Consider the following 11,295-nt stretch of genomic DNA (forward strand, 5'->3'; position numbering starts at 1 on the left):
GAAGTAACTTCCATTTAAGAAGCAGTGCCTCAGCTTAAGAAACAAACAAACAAAAAACACAAACAAAAAGCCTAACCCTTTTGCCTGCTCACATTAAATATCAGTTCTGGGAGTGGCTAAGCTCTGTTAACAAGTTGTCCAGAAAAATTGTAGAACCTCCATCTTTGAAATTTTTCAAAACCTGACTAGACAAGGCTCTAAACAACCTGATATAACTTCTAAGTTAGTGGTCCTTTGATCAGGAGGTTGAATTAAATTACACCCAGCCATCCCTTCAGGAGGAATTTCTCCATTAGAAGTTAAATTAATCATATTAATTTTTTGAATTGTGGAAACAGGTAAAAATCCAATCAAATGTGACTTAGAAGAGCTTGTTTTCTTAAGCACACACAACAACTCTTTAGGGGATTTCTTTCAAGTTTTTTTTGAAAAAATACATTCAGAGTTCTTCCAAAAGGAAACATTGAAAATATTAGCAGCACAGACTAGGAATTCAGAGAGGTGCTTTTCAACGGCAGTTGTGTTACAAACATACCTCAGTGGGTATCTGCTGCCCCCTTCAGACCATTCCAAGTATTAGAGAAAAAGCATTACTATTTAGTCAGACATTAATAGCATCCCATTCTTTTGCACTAGTTTTCGGGTGGGGAGAGGGGAAGAACCCTAAGAAGCAAGATGTTGTTAAGTAGATAGTTGGTGAACGTTTTTGTATATCAGCAAAGGATTTTTCTCCTGTTAGAAATGCACAGTAATGCAATTATCTTATTAAGACAAATGGTACTTCAAGTTACATCTTTAGCTGTTAGGTTCAGTAGTCACAATTGAGCAGAAAAAGATCTTAGAGCAAAGGCTGCAGACTGGGATGTGGAAAAACCTGGAAATCAATTCAAGCTTCCAGGGTGCATTTACATAGTTTTGGTTAACTGATTCCAACTCTGATTCAGTTCTTCATATGCAAAACAAATTATGCCCTACCTCTCCTTTTATCTTCCTTTGACTTCAGAAAAAGCTTTTGTAGCATGATCAAGGCCAGATTGGCAGAAGGTCTTCCTTAATCCACAGATGGGGGATAACACAACTGCATTTTATATGCCTAAAGACACCTGTGTGTATATGCAGTGCTCAGTGTACCTACATGTATGTATCTGTGTCTATATATGCGTGTTCAACAGCTCCCAAATCTCACCTGAAATTAAGTGCTTCCTTTAAAAAAGACAAACAACAACAGCTTTGCAAAAACGTAGACCCAGTTACTATGCTAACAAGGACAACTGTAGATAGAAAATCCAATCATATCATAAAGTTAATACTTTGTGTTTGGGACATAATGTGGTACATTGTTGTAGCTTGCCTGAGACTTTTTTTTAAATAGATAAAAAGAGAAGATTTAAAAGGAGATTATTCTATGCATTAAGTGTTCTTTCTGTAGGGAGAGAAAGAAATTATGCTTCTGAACAGTTACTTTGTATCCATCTCCCACTAACACAACCTGCTGAGATAACAGCAAATATAAATACCAGGCTTTCATTATGATGATATTGCTTTATTATTTCCTCACACACAATTTAAGCAAAATGGTTAAGGAAGAACGGTGATACAGATTTGATGGTGCACTTCATTCCGTATACCTCTCAACATAAGGGTTCCCAAAGAATAAAACTTACATTTTTTTAAAGGGGAAAGAATGTATCAGTATTTTTTCAAAACTGAAACAGTTATTTTCTACTTTGGTGAATCTGAATTTTCAAAGCTTCTAATTGAAGCTCTCAAATACATACAATGTATTCTATTTGCTGTCCTGTCTGTACTCATTTTGCTGCTAATAGTAACAAAAAAAAAAAAAAAAGAAAGTTTCCATTGTTCACACCACAGATTCTCAGCATACCAAGGAAAAACTCGACATCATCCTTAAAGTTAAATCACTTGGATGTGACAGAAGGCTCCTCCTATTCACATGCATATTATACACCCATTGAAATGTAGTGCAATACATCACTGAGGTATGTTGAGTGTTGCTTTTGTCAGCTTGCTGCTTTTTTTCTTTTTTTTTTAACCCCTATAAGTTTGGGTTTATCATCCCCATTCCTTGGCACTCAATGATGTAGGTATCTTTACTGGGATCTTCCTCTTCTGATTTTGTCACAGTAAATTTGGCCTAAAACAGGATTAGAAATATATCACTAATTAAGTTATAACATACGTAAGTTTAAATATTCAATATCTGATGCCCAATAATTGTATTGCCATGTGTTTATGTATGTTACAGCTTTGACTGATTTCATTAAAAAACATTTAAATAACAGTGGTAAAAGTATCTAACCATTCTAAAGGCATTTAACTCTAACGTATGTTCACTTTCTACAGGTAAACTCCCATATAAATATTGTAGCAATTATTTTAACAATGCTTGTCCTCCATGATCAAGTTCAGTTCACAATGCCTGCTGAACTGTACATTTCCTAGATGACTAGATGACAACCAATAGGTAAAACTTCCTGAACTTTTGGACTCACCTTTGTTAGCTGCTCTGCAAAGTGTATAGCCGTTTGAGTATGAAGTGTAATTGGTCCACTTTTCACTCTAGACACCCCCTTTGCTAGTGCCATGAAAATGATTAGCTGAAAGGGAGAGAAAGGTAATTATTAAGTAACTCTTCAGATCCTAGGAACTTAGTGATTAAAAAAAAAGAAAGAAAAACATGCAAAATGACCGTAGATGTAAAAATGCGGTCTGCCATGTTTCATAAAAGTCCATGGTGCTGAGTGTTAAGAGTGATCCAAGGCTCAAGAAGCTTGGAAATTACTACTGTAATGCCTATTACCGTAGGGCTGCTACTGCGCTACAGTGGAGTTTGCCACTGAATTCCTGTTACTACATTTAACTTTGCTCTCCCCCACCCTCCTGCCCTGAAATTCCCCAAAGTCATGTCAGACTCCAGATTGGCAGATTACTTTTATGGAGAGAAAAATTCAGGAACAGGCTTTTTAATTCTAACACTTTCTGATCACATATTCGCCAGACAGATATCTAAAAAAATCTGGTTTGATTTACAAACATCACCATGACAAGTACTCTGTAAAGTGTGATATAACTCTGAGCAGTTCCTATACACACTGAATCTAGCTGTAGCATGCTTCCACCAATTGTACTGTGCATGCTTTAGAAAAAGTAGGATGAGTTCAAGACCTGAATACTTCCTATTATACTACATAATAATGTGTGGCCAGGTGTTTAGAGCTAAAAGGTAATGTCATTCTATCTAGAACAGCCCAAGATTCTTATCAGGCTGCGTTACTGAAAATAAGATAGTTGAGGGTCTTCATTCTCAAATGAAATTAGGTAAGCAAGACAAACAGGAGCACCTCCTAGATTCTCTGTTCTCTAATAGCTTCACTTAGTATCATTCTTAATACATAACCAGGGAGCTATTTTTACTCCACTACACAGAGTGCCAAATAGAAGCAAATTCCTACCTCTTTCTTCCATACCTACTAAGATTTACAGGAAGGGAAAATTTAAGGGTGTTGGTACAAAGCCAGGAGCATCTGTGGTTCCTAGAACTGTATGTAATTTGCTAATCCTAGTGATATCATGACCACACCCAGAAACCTCCTAAGACTTCTAATTATCAAATAATTACGTAATGCCATGCCTACCTGGGGAGATACAGTCTAACTTTGAAATCTACATCTCATTCTTTCCCTGTTCAGATTTATATTCTTTACAAGTAATACATACATGCATGTTCTTGCTACTTCAACTTCATGTAAACACATACAGAAGCCTTACTTGGTCTTGCATAGAATCATCCACAGTTCCACCATGTTTAAGATTCCTAAGCAGTATCTCAGCTGCTTCAATGCCAACCTTGTCAGAATTCTTTCCTAACAGAGAAATCCGGGAGATTAGGATGCTGCCAATTATTATTTAACATTTTAAAAATACAGAAGGGAAAAAAAAATAATCAAGAAATGATCAACTTTTTAAACCTTACTTCCACGCTCTTGCCTCAAATGCCTGCTTAAAAAAACCCTCCCATCTTATGATGACATATAGTTCATACTTCCTAAGCAGTGGAAAGAAGTAGCCCCATTTAGTCAGAGAAACATTTTATTCAAACCATTTAAAACCAAAATAATTTCTATTCCTTTTAATCTAGATACGCATCTAGATTCACTGTTGAACAAAAACTTCACAGGTAAACCACAAAGACTGTATGTTCTAAAAGTCCAGAAGTATTTTCAACTCAGTGATCCTTAACAAACCATTCTGATAATAATTGAGTTTAATAATTTTGTCATTTTTGTCACTATGCAGAAGCAGCTTAGTACAAAGTGTAAGATTCCATTTACTATGTTTAAAATCTGCTCATTTCTACTGTCCTTTATTACTAAACAACATCCATTTAAAAATGCAACACTCAAAGTATCAGATCTTTGAATATACTTCAGATTCCTATTTGTTAATAGTACAGTAAGTTAAATCTGAAAGAAGTATACTTCATGGAACTCTTACCTCTCTTGCCAAGTGATGACCCAGCTAACAAACAACCTGTTGAAGTCTCTGCAACAACGCTAAGCAGAAAAAAACAGAACCAATATTAAGAACAAAATCACATTACAGTTTATTTATCAGATATGTAATCAAGATCTAGCTAATCAACTAGCAAGGTTACAGGTATCAATAGAAAGATTGGTCTCATCTTACATTATTCCACTTCCAGTCCCAAAGGCTTGATCATCAGGTTCTCGAACTGGCTGAATGTTAATGTAAAGATCTCTGATTTCTTTTCTGATGCATCTCACTGCTGCTGCTGACATGTCTTTTGCCAGCTAACAAGATAAGAGGTAAAAACATTAATTAAATTATGTAACTATAGTAATACTTTTTCCTCATAAGTCTAATTATTACAGTGAATCCCTGAATAAAGGGGCTACTTTATTAACTAGAAAAACAAGGGATTGTTATAAAACCCCTACAAGCAAGCACTGAACATCATCTCTTCTGAGAATTTTCCCACAAAATTAAGGTAACATGAAATGCTGAACAAATTACAATTATAGTGATGTAAGCAGAAGCTTCAATATCAATAGAAATTCAAGAACTTTTCTCCATTCATAGGGAGAAAGATTTGATTTAGTCTTGATTATCTCAGGTCATTAGATTATAAAAAACAAAACAAACCCAAAACACCACCCCACAATTATTATATACAGGATATACTCTATAAGGTGTAATATATAAAATAACAATTTTAAATCACAGGCAGGTGGGGGCAGATGAAGCTTATCCCATCCTTGTGATCCAATCATAGCCAATATTCATAGGTTTGGAGATTTTAAGACCAAAACCAGCAGTCCACAGCTCTTCAAAAAGTAACTCAGTTTCTCCTCTTCCTTTCCCTAATTTCTAGCCTGTGTGTGAGAAGGAGCCTTAAGGAGATCCCACCACTCATTCTCTGTAAACACAGACAGGACAGGAGTAATAGAAAGAACGGAGGTACAAAGAAGCAAGTTTCTGTTTTCTCTTTGGCTAAACCTAACCTTAACTTGTTCTAATACCCTTAGCAATGGTTGAAAAATTTTATGTAGTCTGACCTCTGCCTACTACAGTGCACCATAGTTTACCCATAAATCTATGAATGATGGCCATGATTTCAGATTTAAAATAATCCATGTAAATATGAACGATACGTAAATCAGATATGATACGTGTCGTGGTTTAACCCCAGCCAGCAACTAAGCACCACGCAGCCGCTCACTCACTCCCCCCCCACCCAGTGGGATGGGGGAGAAAATCGGGAAAAGAAGTAAAACTCGTGGGTTGAGATAAGAACGGTTTAATAGAACAGAAAAGAAGAAACCAATAATGATAATGATAACACTAATAAAATGACAACAGTAATAATAAAAGGATTGGAATGTACAAATGATGCGCAGTGCAACTGCTCACCAACCGCCGATCGACACCCAGCTAGTCCCTGAGCGGCAATCCCCCGCTCCCACTCCCCCTCGTTCCTATACCAGATGTGATGTCACATGGTGTGGAATACCCTGTTTATGCCACTTTGGGTCAGCTGCCCTGGCTGTGTCCTGTGCCAACTTCTTGTGCCCCTCCAGCTTTCTTGCTGGCTGGGGATGAGAAGCTGAAAAATCCTTGACTTTAGACTAAACACTACTTAGCAACAACTGAAAACATCAGTGTTATCAACATTCTTTGGGTACTGAACTCAAAACATAGCACCGTACCAGCTACTAGGAAGACAATTAACTCTATCGCAGCTGAAACAAGGACATACCCCTCAATATATGCTAAAGACTTTTGAACAGTCATATGAAGGATATCAAGGATACCATTTTCATCTCCTGTTTTAGCTGCTACCATATTGCTATGCAATAAATGCATTTTAGAAATGTCCAAGATTTTATTCTACAGCCTGAATAATTGAAACCATTTAATACGGCTACTTAGTTCATATGTAAAAGACTGCAGAATACAGGAACAATAGAGGCATGTTAAGCAGATTACATGCAATTTTATATAGATATATGAAGTTGGATACTACCAGAGCTATTATTGACACTTACTTTTATAGGCAGTGCTCCGGCAACAAATGCTCTTCCATATATCTTTGTCACTATGCCACGTTCTGTTAAGTTTATTGGGCTTAACTCTTTGACTGGTGACATCTGGACTACAACTTCACCACCTCCCTGAGGATAGTAGCCCCTATTTAGAAACAGTAATCAGATATAATTAAATGCAAAGATCACAAGGAAACCAAGAAAAGAGCCAGAAGGCTCTTCATATATTTCATTATACATTTTTATGTCCTCTGTTACTGTAGATATGAATTTTCTTGATGTGTGCCTTAGATATCTTTATAATAGAATTACATTCTCTAACAGTATTACCTCATAACATACACCTTATTAACTACCTAACACCAACATAACTGGCACCTAGGAAAAAGCTCAGCAATGTACTGCCTGTTCAGCATGTGCTTCCCTCAGCGGTGGCCCATAGGAAACATTAAACAGCAGCTGAAGACTCGGCAATGAAAAAAAAGACAGAAAAGAACCATACCACATTCATCATATGGTGACAGTACATACAGGCGAAGCTAATGCAGAGTAGTTCATGTATTATAAATTCATCCCTCAGCTTGATTGAGGGCACCTTGTATGTGTGCCTCTGCTCACACACTGGTTCAGTATGGCCTGCCTCTGCCACATGTCTCCATAACTCACCTCTTTTTTATGTCACAATTAAATGTGAAATTGAACTTTTCAACTATTGGCTTGAAAACCTGAAAACCAAACATATATAAACCACAGAGTAAATCTATTTTGCATTTCTAATTTCCCATTATTTTATGCAGTCTTCCAAAAAAAAAAAAAAAGTTCAACACAGAAATTTCAGTTACATTATATATATATATATATAAAAAAAAAATAGATATCCAGTCTCATCTATACAGCTTATCTGACATTCCCCATACTTCATTCTGAATGACACTTTGTGTAAAAAGGATTTTCTTATGGAAAGAGGAAGAGAAATTCTTAAAAACTCACAGCACTTATAGAATAAAGAATATATTTTAAGTGAAATTTTCTTTAGTAATTAAAAGCAAACAGACTAGCTGCTGTTTCAGGCAATTCCATGAAACACTGGTTGCTCTCTACATACAGCGCACTAATAGTGTTATATTCCCATGCCTAATTCCATAATTACAAATAAACTTGCAGTAAGAGCAACAGAATTACAGTAGTTACATTGCATATATATGCATGAAAGATGCACCAAGCCAAAGGAATTTTTCCCTACCATGACTGTGTAGTCTATCTGAGGAGCCATCTCAGCATTAGTCCCACCTTTTAAATGAAGTTGTGATGGGGAAGCAGCAAACAGCACACAGGGCATTGCTACCTGCATCAGTAGACACACACTCCTAAAAGCAATTATAAGATACTCAAATGTTGTGCAGTCATAATCCATAGAATTCCATAGAATCATTACATATCAAAGGCAAATGACTTTCCAGAGCATTTACGTATTTGATCAGCATCCTAGAAAGATTCAGGGGCATAGAAAATATGCTTTTAGATACAAGATTCCCCTATCATTGAATATCTCCACATTTCATAGGTAATAAAAAACTTCCAAAATAAATTTTCCAAAAGTTTGTTCAGCAAAACAAAACAGTTATCTCATAGGGGTTTCAAACATAATTTTGAATTTTGAAAACGGTAATCACCACTGAACTGAAGAAAACATGGTTTTATTTTCTTAAATAACTTCCAAATGTTTGTGAATCATACTGTTTCTCTTTTTTTTTGGCTTGTGCTTTTTTACTAATTCTGCTGCATTGTTGCTTACTCAAACCTTTCTGTGTCAGGTAAAAGGCATCAGCTTTGTTGTTTATACTATTGCAGCTCAGAAAAATATTTCTCTCAACTTAAAGGAAACCTTAACTTATGCCTAACGTAGCTTATGCTTCCAAACAACTGTTCGTACCAGCCTTCCATAGCTAAACCCATTTACGCAGTTTTGCAACAGATTCCAAGAACAAATGACCCAACACAGAAATAGAGGATAGAAGAAACCGAAGCACAAAGAACCGCAGACAGAATATGTTCCCAGTTCCAAGGCTAGTATCCCATATTGTACCATTATGTGCGTAAGTAAAATCTCAAAATTTACTTTATTATATGATGAGGATTATTTCACATCTCACAGATTTGAGATACTTATGTATTTTGATGCATTTGTCCTGACATGAAACGTACTAATGTGAGAAAATAACGGATAAAGTTTTAAATACATGGGCAGCTGTTTTTTGCTTAACTTTAATCAAGTGTTCAACTTATATATCAATTATAATTTAAAAACTATTACACTTGCATATACTTTATTCATACACATCCTGCCTACACTAAAGGTTCTTTTGTCACATATATCTGGCTCAGGCAGCACAGATTTTGGCTCATTACCCATGTATTAATGTTCTTTTTTTCCCCGCTCTTTTGTGACAATTTTAAAGTTACCAAACCATCTTCTGTCGTAATTTTAAAGTTACCAAAGGCAGTTAAGAGCAGTTACCAGTCAGTCATGATCTGCGTACAAAGCCATACCCTGCTGTTTTTGTATCTGCTATGTGGGTTCCACCTTTGATCTTCCCAGGAGTGAAGGTTATTTCTGTTGAGCCAATCTCTCCACCTTCCAGCTTCCCCTCACATAGATCTCGAATGATCTCCAATCCAGACAGATGCTGAGGCCTTGGAGTGACAATACAAAATTAAAGATACGTGCAAGTAGACTACATACTCATATTACATTAAAAGAACTACTAAACACCAACTAATAAATACCGCAATTGCAAATTTCAGATCGAACAAGGATCGGAAATTCGATCTGGTTCCTACAGTACTTCTCCTGAGTTCACAGGAGCTAAAGGAGCAGCATTCAGGCCATTTTGGAATTTGCAGGATTCTGGTGTGTTTTCCATTAGAATGGGTCCAGACAGACAGATGAGACACAGGAGCAGTCGCTTGCTCTAATGTGATAAATGCTTGAACAAAAACGCAATGGGATAATGATGGCAATACTGAACTGGAGCCAAGCCAGTAACTGGTTGCCAGAGCCACAAGAGAGCTAACAGTTTTGCTATGTATCTGTCTTGCTGTGCTTGTGTTTCCATTTGCTTGAGAAATTTAAATCGGAAAGAAATGAACTGTTCCTAACGCTGTATGTGTGGTGAACCATGTTTTGCTGAGGCATTACACGACCTTAACTGTACTTCATATTTCATACCGTGCAGTCTGCTTAGCACCTTTGAAAATATTTTCGAGACGCTCTGTGAGGCTGTGGTGCCTGACAGGTGGCGACAGGGGCGGCGCCCTCACCTGCCCTGGCAGCCGGCCAGGGCCAGGGGCGGGAACCGCCCTGAGGGGAGCGGGCGAAGGGCTCCGAATCCTTTCGCCGGGAGACTGCGGCGCGCCCGGTTCGTACCCCAGCGCGTACCCTCCGCGCTCAGTCCTTCCACGTAGCTGAGCCACGGGCGGGGTTTGCTGATAAAAAGGCCCTCTTAAAGCAATGGAAATACACGGGCTTCGTTCTTGCAAGTATTTCAGACAAAAGCAAGCCAAGGCGTTCGCACGGCTACGCCCCCGGCCCGGGAGGGCCTCACACACGCCGTGACGTGACGCCGCTGAGCGCGCCCGGGGACCACCGCGTCCCGGGACAGCCCCCCCCGGGCGAGCCGACGTGAGGACGCGGGAAGGGCCGTTACCTGAGGCCGGGCTGGCTCCTCCCGGCGCGGATCCGGCGCACCCGCAGCGGCAGGCCCAGCAGGCAGCTCAGGGCCGTGGATACTCGCAAGATCTGCCCGCCCTGCACGGAGAAACGGCGCTCGTCAGGCACTACGGCACCTCCCACCCAGCGGGCGGCTACCGGCCCGCCCGTCACCGCTGCCCGGGGTCAGGTAAGGCGAGGCCAGCCCGCCGCTGGTGCTCACCCCCTCCATGATCCCGCCGTCTATCTCCACCTTGTCCCCGTCCATGACTGGCGGCGAGCGGAGCTGTCTCTCGCAGAGGCCCCAGCCGCGCCGATGGGATCCCGGCGGGGCCCTGCAGACGGCGAACCCGCGGCGAAGCAGCCCCCCGGGGCCGCGAACGCTTGCCCGACGGAAGCGCGCCCAAGATGCGCTCCGGTGGTGGCGGCGCCCCAACCTGCCGGTGCCGGTCTCTGGCCCGGGCGGCGGCGCTGGAGCAGGCGCAGAGCGGAGCCACCTCCCCGCCCACCCGCCGCGGGTTGGCTGGGGCGGCTCCACTGCGTGGGGAGCGGCCGCCGGGTCTCAGCGCCCGGGCAGCCGCGTAGCGGGCGGGGGGAGCTTCCTTCTCCCCGCGTTAACGTCCACGTCCCGACACGGGGCAGAGCTGCGGCGGCTCGGCGTCCCGGAGGGCGCAACGCCTTTCCTCTGTCCCGAGGCTACGGCCAAGGGCCAGGCTAGGCCGGAGCGGTGGCAAGCGCGGCACCCCGCAGCGCGCGACCGAGCGGCGGCTGGGACGGCAGCCCCGCGGGCACAGCTCTGCCACGTGCCGCCCTGCGCCGCCGCCGACTCCTGCTGTCGCGGTTACAAGCGAGTAGTTTACCCCAGAAGCGAGATCGCTAAAATAAGCACAGAGAGACATACGGGTGTTGGTCTGGCAGTCACACTTTACCACAGGTGTACCGGGAAATGCCGGGCCGTTCGCGCTGCCCTTCACGCCACTTCGGCCAAGGGAAAGCCGCACT

At 40.9% G+C, this 11,295-nt stretch overlaps 1 protein-coding gene across 1 annotated transcript; it reads right to left on the minus strand.

Annotated features, from left to right (window-relative positions):
* Window positions 1-1,522: 1,522 nt before the first annotated feature.
* Window positions 1,523-10,769, minus strand: RTCA (RNA 3'-terminal phosphate cyclase). Its single transcript, XM_052801744.1, has 11 exons — window positions 10,517-10,769; window positions 10,292-10,392; window positions 9,135-9,278; window positions 7,828-7,951; window positions 7,251-7,309; window positions 6,588-6,729; window positions 4,708-4,832; window positions 4,516-4,574; window positions 3,790-3,884; window positions 2,514-2,618; window positions 1,523-2,155 (listed from the first exon to the last, which is right to left on the minus strand). The coding sequence occupies exons 1-11, from the start codon at window positions 10,559-10,561 to the stop codon at window positions 2,057-2,059; spliced, it is 1,098 nt and encodes a 365-aa protein (XP_052657704.1). The 5' UTR covers window positions 10,562-10,769; the 3' UTR covers window positions 1,523-2,056.
* Window positions 10,770-11,295: the final 526 nt, after the last annotated feature.

The sequence above is a fragment of the Harpia harpyja genome, chromosome 11, assembly GCF_026419915.1.
Source record: "Harpia harpyja isolate bHarHar1 chromosome 11, bHarHar1 primary haplotype, whole genome shotgun sequence".
Classification (NCBI taxonomy): Eukaryota; Metazoa; Chordata; class Aves; order Accipitriformes; family Accipitridae; genus Harpia; species Harpia harpyja.